General features: G+C 36.4%; 1 protein-coding gene across 3 annotated transcripts in view; it reads right to left on the bottom strand.

The window, feature by feature from the left end:
• The window catches only part of NPR3 (natriuretic peptide receptor 3), a 222792-nt gene that overhangs the window by 120479 nt on the left and 89113 nt on the right, over positions 1–13200 (bottom strand). For all 3 annotated transcript variants that reach the window (XM_053701182.1, XM_053701180.1, XM_053701181.1), the window contains one exon: positions 11888–12054. In XM_053701182.1, the coding sequence (XP_053557157.1) occupies positions 11888–12054 (167 nt within the window). The remainder of the gene's footprint in view (positions 1–11887; positions 12055–13200) is intronic.

Raw genomic sequence — 13200 nt, 5'->3', positions numbered from 1 at the left:
ATTTCATATCTATATAAAAAAGTAAGTTATAGTGCATCTTTCTTTGCATTTTTTTGTTTTGTTATTTTGACCAGTTGTCATTTTCTGCAAATAAGTGCTCTAAATGATAATATTTTAATTTGAAATTTTGGAGAAATTTTGTCAGTAGTTTATAGAATAAAAGAAAAATGTTCATTTTACTCAAACACATACCTATAAATAGTAAGAGAAACCGAATATTTTGCAGTGGTCTCTTATTTTTTATATATTTATTTATATATATATATATATATATATATATACATATAAAATATATTTATATATAAAATATGAAGGAACTTAATAAATAAAAAAGGAATACCAAAAGAAGGGGTCACAAGTTACAGGGTAGCAGGTTCAGGAGAAATGTGTGGAGGCAGTTTTTTAGCGAAAGGTTGGTGGATTAATGGAATAAGCTTCCAATAGAGGTAGTAAACACAAGGGGGTCAATTTATTAAACCCCGGGTGGACATGATTCGCTATAGCGAATCATGTCCTCCCTGCATCGCTAAATGCCGACAGGGTATGCGTGTGCTATGCCGCCCCCTGCACATTCATGGCCAATCGTCCACTAGCAAGGGGGTGTCAATCATCCCGATCGTATCTAAAAGGTGGCGAACCGCTGCTGCTTAACTTAAGTTTCCGGATTGCAGGAAACTTTGGGCGGATTAAACAGCATTCGCTGGTTATTAAATCCGCCCCTTGGACTGTAAAACAATTTAAAATAATTATTGGGACAAGCATGAGGCTGTCATAAGAAATAAGTAAGTTTACACTGCAAAATGTAATAATTCAAAGGAATGTAATAATTAATTTTAGGTGGAACTGTTCTTCCTGATGACGTCCTACTACATGAGACTTCTTTATTGGGTAGGGATATCCTATCACATATGCTCTAACGCAAATAACACAACAAATCATGCTGCCTGATTCATGAAAATGTAACAGCAACTTGACAGGGTTAAGTTAAAGGGATAGGAAACCCAATTTTTTTTTTCTTTTTAAGATTCAGATAGAGCATGTGATTTGAATCAACTTTCCAATTTGCTTCTATAATCTAACTTTTTTTATTCTCTTGGTATCTTTTCTTGAAGGCTGCACATACAGTAGATGCATCATGCTATTGGCTCTTCCAATGCAATCAGCTAGCTCTCAGTAGTGCATTGCTTTTTCTTTGACAAAGGATACCAAGAGAATTAAGCAAATTAGATAATAGTAATAAATTGGAACAATGTTTAAAATTTTATGCACAAGAAACAATGGTTCATTTAGGACAGAAACATACACTGTTCAAAAATTATAATACATTTTAAAATGTACTCTCTAAAATGAAACAAAAAACATAATGCTACAACATCCTTTTAACTCTTTGGGTATAACATAGGCGTGCGCAGCAGATTTCATTAGGGTGATTTCTTTAAGGTAACAAAATACGTGAAAAAAAGGACATTCATTTGATTTCACTATAATGAATTTAAAACCAAACAAAACTATGTTTTAAAGGGGTAGTAAACCCCAAGATGTTCTTTTATGATTCAGATAGAACACACCGTTTTAAACAACTTTCCAATTTAATTCTATTATCAAATTTTCTTTGTTCTCTTGTTATCCATTGCTGAAGGGACAGCATTGCACTACTGACAGGAAGCTGAAAATATCTATTTAGCCAATCACAAGAGACAAATGTGTGCAGGCACCAATTAGCAGCAGTTCCCACTAGTGTAGGATATGTGCGTATTCATTTTTTAACAAGGGATACTAAGAGAAGGAAGCACATTTGAAAATAGAAGTGAATTTAAAGTGTCTTAAAATGACATGCTCTATCTGAATCATGTAAGTTTAATTTTGACTTTTCTATCCCTGTAAGAGAAGAATATTACTTAAAGATACATACTCAACAAATCTATTATGACACCAAATACCAACATTTCCTATTAGGGATAACCAGGCACACATAATTAGTATTTATTGTTAACCAGAGAACTCAAACCATCAACATGCAGACCAAAAGCAGTGGCTCCCAGCCCTGCTCACACAGGCACCAGCAGCGCAGGGAGTCAGTAACTGTGCACGACATGGAGACTACAATCATGTAGTGCTCAAATTAAACCACAATGGCAGCTTTAGCAATGGCAATGAGTTAATTCAGCCCTAGTCTAGCAGGCAGACGGTGCCAGCCCCGGGCCCCTCACGCCAGTGACCCCTGTCTTTACTTTCCCTCTTACTTCCAGGAGATCAAATGGAGAGGAGCTTGCAATTATTAAAAGTTCCAGGGGGGCCTAGGTGACAGTGGTGCACTGGGAAAATAACACAATTGTGTCATTCAGCTTAATCTAGTGTGAGTTGTATTAGGGTGTGAATAGGCACACCATGTGCGCACGCTTATGGGATACAAGTTAAAGATTAGAATGCATTCTAAGAATAATTACAGCATTGCAAAGATGGAATTATTCCCACATTTTAACTACTGTTGTCTACTGTCCTCCATAACCTGCAGTTGATTAGACACTGGTGCTAGGTGGGGTTATACAATGGTCCCTCCCCAAATCTCTACCTTAGGTTCTGCCCTCGACCCCCACCATATATAATTATATATATTCCTTTAGCTAACACACACACAGCAGTGATTTTACCTTATCGGTGACCACACAGACACAGCAGTGATTTTACCTTATCCGTGACCACACGCACACAGCAGTGAGTTTACCTTATCGGTTACCACACCCACACAGCAGTGATTTTACCTTATCGGTTACCACACACACAGCAGTGATTTTACCTTATCAGTAACCACACACACACACAGCAGTGAGTTTACTTTATCAGTAACCACACGCACACAGCAGTGATTTTACCTTAGCAGTAACCACACACACACACAGCAGTGAGTTTACCTTATCAGTAACCACACACACACACAGCAGTGATTTTACCTTATCAGTAACCACAAACACAGCAGTGATTTTACCTTATCAGTAACCACAAACAGACAGCAGTGATTTTACCTTATCAGTAACCACACACAGCAGTAATTTTACCTTATTAATAACCACACACACACAGCAGTGATTTTACCTTATTAATAACCACACACACACACACAGCAGTGATTTTACCTTATCGGTTACCACACACACAGACAGCAGTGATTTTACCTTATCAGTAACCACACACACACACACACAGCAGTGAGTTTACCTTATCGGTGTCCACACGCACACAGCAGTGATTTTACCTTATCAGTAACCACACACACAGCAGTGATTTTACCTTATCAGTAACCACACACAGCAATGATTTTACCTTATCGGTTACACTAAGCACACAGCAGTGATTTTACTTTGTCAGTTGCCACACACACAGCAGTGATTTTACCTTATTTGTTGCCACACACACAGCAGTGATTTTACCTTGTCGGTTACACTAAGCACACAGCAGTGATTTTACTTTGTCAGTTGCCACACACACAGCAGTGATTTTACCTTGTCGGTTGCCACACACACAGCAGTGATTTTACATTATCGGTTACCTCACACACAGCAGTGATTTTACCTTGTCGGTTGCCACATACACATCAGTGATTAGACTACCCTTGATTTCCATTAGCTCACAAAGAGCAGTGTTTTTGCTCACCAATAGCAAACACAAAGCAGTTATTTCACCTCAGCAGCTACATGTAGAACGCAGCAGTGTTTTAACATCCCCATTTACTGCCGGTAACACATTAAACAGTGGGAACGTTTACCCTGCTTGGTTGCCAGTGACATACAGAGTTGTACCTGTGCAGTGTCACTTCTTTCTGGGCAATATTTGTAATCCGCAGAAGCATAAAAGGCCTTTACAATTTAGCTGCCACTCAAGAGACATTAACAATGTTACCATTTAATGGGACCGTAAACACCTTGTAATTACAGGACATTTCTGTTGTGTTGCTATAGAATCACCTGAGTCTCAACGTTTTTAAAACAAGTTAACATCCTTTAAACTGAAGTTATTTTTTAACAGCTGAACTCCACTCACCATTTGCCTTATTTGGATGAGCCAATCTGCAGACAACAAGGCTAGCCACTGTCATGAAGTTAGTATTAAGTTGTTTTGCAGATGTTATCTGCTAAAGCCAATTGGGGACATATAGGTAGCAGGGTTAGCCTTGAGAAGTTGGCAGGGGGTATTCCAAGTACTTAGAATTAGAAATTGCTCAATTTCCAGAGCTAAATTACATAAAAAGGGGAACAAAATAAATAATACAAATATATTGCAAACTTGTTTCATTATACATAACCAAACATTTTATATAAAAATCTCAAGGTGTTTACTGTGCCTCTAAAGGGACACTTTCCAATTTACTTTTATCATCAATTTTGCTTGTTCTCTTGGTATTCTTTGTTGAAAGCTAAACCTTAGCCCTTGAAGGCCGCCTCTTATTGGAATGCATTTTGACAGTTTTTCACAACTAGAATATATATGGATAACATTGTGCTCATGCCTGTGGAGTTACCTAGGAGTCTGCACTGATTGGCTAAAATGTAATTCTGGCAAAAGAACTGAAATAAGGGGGCAGTCTGCAGAGACTTAGATACAAGGTAATCACAGAGGTAAAACGGATATAAATAAACTGTGTTGATTATGCAAAACAGAGGAATGGGTAATAAAGGGATTATCTATCCTATAATACAATAAAAATACTGTCCCTTTAACTGTCCAGCACATTGTTCTTATTGGACAGCCTGCTGAAATACTGGACTGTCCAGTGGAGTACTGGACACCTGGCAACCATATTTGTGACAACAAACCCTGTAAAAAAGAACACACGCTAATAGAGACGGCAACTTTGGAAATCTACCACACTTACTTTTTAAATTTTTCATTATTTATGTTAGATTATTTTATTTATATTTAAAATATGAACAAGCTGCTTAATTACACTAATAAATATTTGTTATGTTTGAAAATAAACATGTGTACGTGATTATCCCCATTTACATTTCTTTTGGTTTCTACAAAGGAAATGTTTTCACATTAAACCAGAATATACTGGATTTGTGTCCTTGTTTGTCTTTTATTGGAACATTAAAAAAATAAACAAATAAATTGCATTCTTTCAACATCAGGGACAAGTTGTCTATTTCTGGGCCTAATTCTGCACGACAGTTCCTGATATCTAAAAACCACAGGCAGTTGACAGAAATGAAATAAATTGCAGTTATCTGGCTGTCCTTATACTGTTATAAAAAGCTACCAATTGAGAGAAACTATTAGAACCCAGTGTATTGTAAATGATCTACTTGGAAACAGAGTGGACACATATTTGTTTAACAATAACCGTAAACAGTCCATTAACCTTATGTAGAATGGGCCAGAGACTGAATAAACCCCACACTGTGTTAAACCTCAACTCTGGGTAAGCAGTACTTTTTGATGTTGGTGAATAATGATAATAATAATAATAATAATAAATCAATTTGTGTTTTGTGAAAGAAAAAAAGGGTGCTTGACTGATTCATTCAAATTATGTGTACATTGCTTAGTAAAGGGACATTAAAGGGACACTAAACCCAAAAAAAATTCTTTCATGATTCAGATAGAGCATGCAATTTTAGGCAACTTTCTAATTTACTGCTATTATTCATTTTTCATCGTTCTCTTGCTATCTTTATTTAAAAAGCAGAAATGTGATGCATAGTATTTTTGGTTGAGAACCTGGGTTATGCTTGCTTATTGGTGGGTAAATGTAAGCCTCCAATAAGCAAGCGCTATCCATGGTGCTGAACCTAAAATGGGCTGGCTGCTAAGATTTACATTCCTGCTTTTAAAATAAAGATAGGAAGAGAACGGAGAAAAATTGATAATAGGAGTAAATTAGAAAGTTGCTTAAAATTTCATGCTTTATCTGAATCAGGAAATAATTTTTTTTGGGGTTCAGTGTCCCTTTAAAAAGATGCATTAACATGCTGAAGTATGTTAACTTTTTTTGCCAACAGCTCATTTTCCTTTATTTTGTCATTTGAAACAGCTGATTTTGCCCGTTGAACTGTTGCCTATACTAAAAGTATGATTACTGCAGTATTCTCTTAAAAAACCTATGTAAACAGGAGACAGATAGACATAGATGGGAGAAAGAATATTTGTATCTTAAATACTTGTTTCATTTAACTCCACCCGTATTTAACATCTCAATAACATAAGCAGGTCTTCTCTTTCTGCAGGCTCAGTACATTTAAATGAGCATGCCCTTGAAAACAATAGGTGATGGTTTCAATGAGCAAAAATGTATTTCAAACACAAAAATCTATTTGAGGGAACAATTTCCCACACGTTTAATACTCAGCAACTGGTTTAACAAGTAGCTGGAAAAACAAACATTTTACAGTACAAAACAAGCATATATTATTACTATTATTATTTTTATTTTTTAATGGGACAAGATTGGTCAAGCACAACATTGAAGCTGACATATTTATTGGCTGACATCAGAATCAATCAGCTGACAAAGGACATTTAATAATGTAAATTATATTTACTTCTATAATCTAATTTGCTTTGTTCTTTTAGTATCCTTTGTTGAACAACATACCTAGGTAGCTTAAGGCACTGCAGTGCATTAATGGGTGCAAGCTGCTGTTTGGTGGCTGTACATATATGCCTTCTGTGATTGGTTGATATTATGTGTTCAGCTAGCTCCCAGTAGGGAAGTGTTGCTCCTTCAACAAAAGATACCAAGAAAAATTGATAATAGAAGTAAAATAGAAAGTTGTTTAAAATGACAGGCTGTATCTAAATCATGAAAGAAAAAAAAGTTTAATATAATAACAATAACTAGTATTGATATAGCGCCTTTCTCCCAGTGGGACTCAAAGCTCTTTTTCAGCGCTCGCTCTCGGAATTAACCAAATCGGCAGCTGAATAGTAATAGTTGTTATTATTACCCAATTTATTGGTACTCAGTTTATTAACCAGATCTGATCTCTGGTTAATTTTGTAAGCAATAATTGCTACCGCGAGTTTGCGGTAGCAATAACCAGCCACTTGTAATGGCTGGTTAACTTTTCACGCGCCCGCAAACAGACAAATTTGCCCGTTTGTGGGTGCGCGATAAATTAGCATTCTTCTTGTAATCTAGGCCATAATCTTTTGTCGCATGCACTCCTTTCACTTGTCTATTTGTTAAACGATTGTTAGTTTACTGTTTTTGGTTTTTGCAATGAATATGTAAAAATTCATCGTTTTTACATGAAAACAAATGTGCATGTTTATTACAACTCACAGGTTAAAGCTTTTAGTCTACGATTATAAACATACTTCTTCAGTATGGCTATTAGCACACGCATTCACAAGTTTTACGCACAAGTTTATGTGTCACAAGATGCTCAAATGACTTTTCAAAAGGGAATTTCCTGGACAGCAAAACAATGAAAAATGCAATAATAAATTACGAGTTTAATGAATTTTAAAACATTGATTTTGTGTCCATTTAAACCCAAAAGCCCTGCAGATGGCACCAGCCATATTCATTAACTAGTTAAAGGGACATAATACTCATATGCTAAATCACTTGAAACTGATGCAATATAACTGTAAAAAGCTGAAAATATAGGAAGATATTTTACCTCACAATTTCCTCAGCTCACCAGAGTAAGTGCTATGTAAAAAGGTATACTTCAGCTGCTGTCCAGCTGCAGGTAAAAAAAAAAAAATGAACTGCAGCCAGTCAGCATCAACAGTGCTGAGGTCATTAACTCTTTTACTGTGATCTCATGAGATTTCACTTAACTCTCATGAGATTTCATAAGCCGTGTTCGGGTAGCACTTACACTCACTTACACTCAGCGCCGGCACATAGGCAGTGGTGATGACGTGGCGCTGTGTATACGTCACCAGTTAGGGAGCTTTGAGAAAAAGCTCCCATCGCAATGTCCCACGTCACCATGCATTGACAGATTAGTAAGGTGCGCAAATGTATCTGCATAGTACAGAGACACTTCTATTTGTATGCAATATTTCTAATACCTTTTAAGTATTAGAAATATTGCATGCAAATAGAAACGTCTCATATATGAATTATATATGTGTACTCCATTATCGTGCAGTAGATCCCTTTGCGCATGTGAACGTTTATTATAAGCTTCCTTACTTGTGAAAGTATTATTAAATTTACAACACTTATATATATGTTGTAAATTTAAAGGGACAGTCTAGTCCAAAATAAACTTTCATGATTCAGATAGAGAATGTAATTTAAACAATTTTCAAATTTACTTTTATCACCAATTTTGTTTTGTTCTCTTGGTATTCTTAGTTGAAAGCTAAACATAAGAGGTTCATATGCTAATTTCTTAGCCCTTGAAGGTTGCCTCTTCTCTCAGGGCATTTTGACAGTTTTTCACCACTAGAGGGTGTTAGTTCATGTGTGTCATATAGACATATAGCTCACGCACGTGGAGTTCAGGTGAGACAGCTCTGATTGGCTAAAATGGATGTCTGTCAAAAGAACTGAGATAAGGGGGCGGTTTGCAGAGGATTAGATACAAGGTAATCACAGAGATAAAAAATGTATTTTATAACTGTGTTGGTTGTGCAAAACTAGGGAAAATGGTAAAAATGGTATTATATAACTTTTAAAAAATTATACATATATATATATTATATATCTTTTAAAAAATTCTGGTGTAGACTGTCCCTTTAAAATTACTTTCACAAATCGTGATCATTCAGAAGGAATGTTGCTGCCACACTCAGTATATAATGACATATTACCATCACTAAGCATTAGTGACACTCAGTATATAATGACATATTACCATCACTAAGCATCAGTGATTCTCACACTCAGTATATAATGACATATTACCATCACTAAGCATCAGTGACAGACACACCATGTGATACAGCCCACGCCCCTGTTTTACATAACCCCGCCCATTTTACTTTTCATCAAGGTTTCTTTTATGTATAGCCCCTCCCCTGTCAATGAATGACCCCACCCACTTGTGACTACGCCTTTGCAATGTCAGGGCCAGTGCGTGGAAGAAGCTGGTGTTATTAGAGCCTATGGATCCTTGTTCCCTTACAGAGGACGGAACAGGGACAATGACTTAATTATTAGTGGTTACTAATTTACTAACTAAATACACAATCGTGCTTAGTAAAAAAAAAAAAAAGTGCTGCTTTCTATTTAGAACAATATGTTACATATGATCAAGGCATTGGTCAATGAGCATACGGAGAATCGGATATCATGGGAATCTTGTTTTACTTTTTTACATTATTGTAAACATGGCAGCCTCCACGAGCAACACATGTGTGTATATATATATATATATATATATATATATACACACACACAAACGTGTTTCTTGTGGAGGCTGCCATGTTTACAAGCGTCTGAGCTTGCTCTGAAAAGTCCTAGCTTTACCAGCACGCTGGAAATGCTGGGACTTGCGTCATCAGAGCACTGAGGGAACCCCCAGTGCCTCACTGGCAAGTATTCACAGAACGCTCCAAGCGAGTCCCAGTTTGCTTGGATCGCTTGCCGAACACAGCCATAGTAAACTTCCTTAAACTGAATAGGGAAATAACATGAGTGTGCAAGAGGCTCACTCCCTTGCCTGTCCCCGGACAGACATACTGATTTGCTGCTTAAAGTCCTTTGCAATGTGGTGTGAATACTTAGGACATTGTGAGGTAAAATATCTTTCTTTTTTACATAGAGATGTTCAGGTTATATTTTGTAGTCAGCTTTTTACAGTTATGCTGCATAACTTTCAAGTGTTTCAACATTTGGGTATCATGGACCTTTAATACACTGAAATCAAATTTGACTAGTTAATGGGTACGGTTGGTGTCGTGTGCACAATGGGGTGGGTCTTTGATGTTTAAAGGGACATAAAACCCAAAAATGCTCTTTCCTGATTCAGATAGAACATACCATTTTAAACTTTCCAATTTACTTAAATTATCTCATTTGTTTCATTTTCTTTGTGTCCTTTGTTGAAAAGCATACCTAGGTAGGCTCAGGTTTTGGGAGCTAGCTGCTGATTGGTGGATGCACATATATAACTCTTATCATTGGCTTAACAATTTGTTCAGCTAGCTCCCAGTAATGCATTGCTGCTCCTTCCATAAAGGAAACCAAGAGAATGAAGCAAAATTAAAGTAGCTTAAAATGACATGCACTATCTGAATAACGAAAGAAACAAATTAGAGTGATGTCCCTTTAAATGTTTGCAGAGTTTTAATTGCAGTAGACTGGAATGATGTTGTAGTCTTCACAAAGGCTTGACATGAAACCCAAATTTATTTTATCTTTTATGATTCAGACAGAGCATGCAATTTTAAACAACTTTCCAATTAACTTCTATTATCTTTGTGGAAAAGAATACCTAGGTAGACTCATGAGCTACAGATTGGTGGCTGCACATATATGCCTTGTATTATTAGCTCAGCCATGTGCATTGCTGTTTCTTCAACAAAGAATCAAATTGTGCAAAACATCCAGCAGCAATACACACAGGTTAGAGCTTCAAGGAGTCACTACAAAACTCCCCAACAATAGTAGAAAAATGTAAAAATGAAGCTCTCCAACATGCCAAAGTTTCAATGCTTTATTTTAGAAAGTGCAGAGTCAAACAGCCACTGTTTGACTCTGCACTTTCTAAAATAAAGCATTGAAACTTTGGCATGTTGGAGAGCTTCATTTTTACATTTTTCTTCAACAAAGAATACCAAGAGAATGAAGCAAACTTGATAATAGAAGCAAGTTTTTTAAAATTGTATTCTCTGATTCATGAAAGAAAAATGTTGGGTTTCATGCCCCCTTTAAAGCCCAAACATTAACTATGAACTTCACAGATTTATAATAAAAGTGTAATATTGTTTAGTCCTATTAACAATTGTTCAACGCACAAGCATAAAAACAGTGTAGAGTTTAAAGGGACACAAGTCAAAATAAAACTTTAAATGATTCAGATATTGGCCCATAGTTATCAAGGTCTGGCGGACCTGATCCGAAACTGCGGATCAGGTCCGCCAGACCTCGCTGAATGCGGCAAGCAATACGCTCGCCGTATTCAGCATTGGTCCAGCAGCTCAGAAGAGCTGCTGGTGCAACGCCGCCCCCTGCAGACTTGCGGCCAATGGGCCGCCAGCAGGGGGGGTGTCAATCAACCCGATCGTACTCGATCGGGTTGATTTCCAGCAATGTCTGTCCGCCTGCTCAGAGCAGGCGGACAGGTTATGGAGCAGCGGTCTTTGTGACCGCTGCTTCATAACTGCTGTTTCTGGCGAGTCTGAAGACTCGCCAGAAACAGGGGCCATCAAGCTCCATACGGAGCTTGTTAAATAGAGCCCAAAGAATGCAATTTTAAACAATTTACTTCCATGTGCACAGTCACCAGCTCCTACTGAGCATGTGCAAGAATTCATAGAATATACTTACATGCATTTGTGATTGGCTGGTGGCTGTCACATGATACAGGAGGAATGGAGATAGACATAACTGACATTTTTCAGAAAAGAATCTACAACTCATTTGAAGTTCAGACTAAGTGCTAATTGCATTGTCTTTTTATCATGCATATGTTGATTATGCAAATCTACCGTATTTACTGGTCCTTTAAGAGCTTTGCAAGCAATAAGCAATACTACATCTCGGTGTCTTTAAAAAAATGGTTATATTTTATTTTATTATATATATATTTTATATGATATACTTGTATTGCTTGCAATAGATATATTTAAAACAACAAGGTTTTTTGGACTCTATAGTGTAGATGTATAGTGTATAGAACGCAGCAGCTTTTTGTCACCTTTGATTAAATTATGAGGTTGTTTACAGACAGCTAGCGAATTAGGCTTGTGTTTAACTACTTACGTAATCGTCCTCATTGATTCCTAGTTTTTGAACAGAACTTTTCACCTCGATGGAAAACTTCTCAAATTCAGGTTTCACTGTCCTGAGTAGAGTAACTGTTTGCAGGGATGAGTATGCTAGCTTAGCTTCAAGGTCGTATTTATCTTCTTTCTTCCAGAAGCCATTTCCTATGGGAGAAATAAAAATATTTACAATTTGAAGCCAGCAACCATAAAGAAGCAGTTTCTCCGTTTTCAACTGCATACAGAGTTCAGTAAATAGATGTGTTTGTAAATAACAGTAACGTCTATTGTTCTTTATATTTTAATGTTCCAGTTAAGTTGAAAAAATGGTAGGAATGTGTCTTGGGCGCATTAATGTAGAATGTAGTTTCAGGTTTTTTTGCATCACTGAAAATGCTGAGAGATGCCACCTCTGAAAAGAACTTAGAATGTTTTTCTTCTTAGATACAACATAGTTACAGAAACATAACAAAAAAAGCCATATTTGTTATTATAATTTTAATAAAGAATACTTCACTTTAAAAAATGTTTTCTGAGCATGAAAAACAAGTGGCCACTAAGCCTGTAAATTTGCACAGATATGCAGTAACCCTTTTGTCTCATAATTTAATTAAAGGGACATTGAACCCAATTTTTTTCTATTGTGATTCAGATAGAGCATGCAATTTTAAGCAACTTTCTAATTTACTCCTATCATCAAATTATTTTCATTCTCTTAGAATCTTTATTTGAAATGCAAGAATATAAGTTTAGATGCCGGCCCATTTTTGGTGAACACACTGTGTTGTTCTTGCTGATTGGTGGGTAAATTCACCTACCAATAAACAAGTGCTTTCCATGGTCTGAACCAAAAAAATTGCTTTGATGCCCTCTTTTTCAAATAAAGAAAGCATGAGAACGAAGAAAAATTGATAATAGGAGTAAATTAGAAAGTTGTGTATAATTGCATGCTCTATCTGATTCACAAAAGAAAAAAATTGGGTTCAGTGTCCCTTTAACAAGCATTCGTTACTATCACAAAACTCATTGTTTATTGTCTAAAGTAGAAAAAAAAAAGTAAAACACTTAAAGGGACAGTCTACATCAGTTTCCATATAACTGCATGTAATAGACACTACTATAAAGAAAAAAAATGTACAGGTACTGATCTAAAACCTTTTAAAAATGTACTTACAAGCTCCCAGTTTAGTACTGTTAAAGATGTTAGGCTGGTACACCCAGTAAAAGGGTCTGGGAAATCAGGAAAAGCAGACATGCCCCCCCTCCCCCATATGAAAAGACCCTTTAGACTAACAGGAATCTGTAGACTTC

Source organism: Bombina bombina, chromosome 2, assembly GCF_027579735.1.
Source record: "Bombina bombina isolate aBomBom1 chromosome 2, aBomBom1.pri, whole genome shotgun sequence".
In the NCBI taxonomy this organism is placed as follows: domain Eukaryota; kingdom Metazoa; phylum Chordata; class Amphibia; order Anura; family Bombinatoridae; genus Bombina; species Bombina bombina.
Note: the sequence above shows the minus strand (reverse complement) of the source record. Positions and strands in the feature narration are given on the sequence as shown.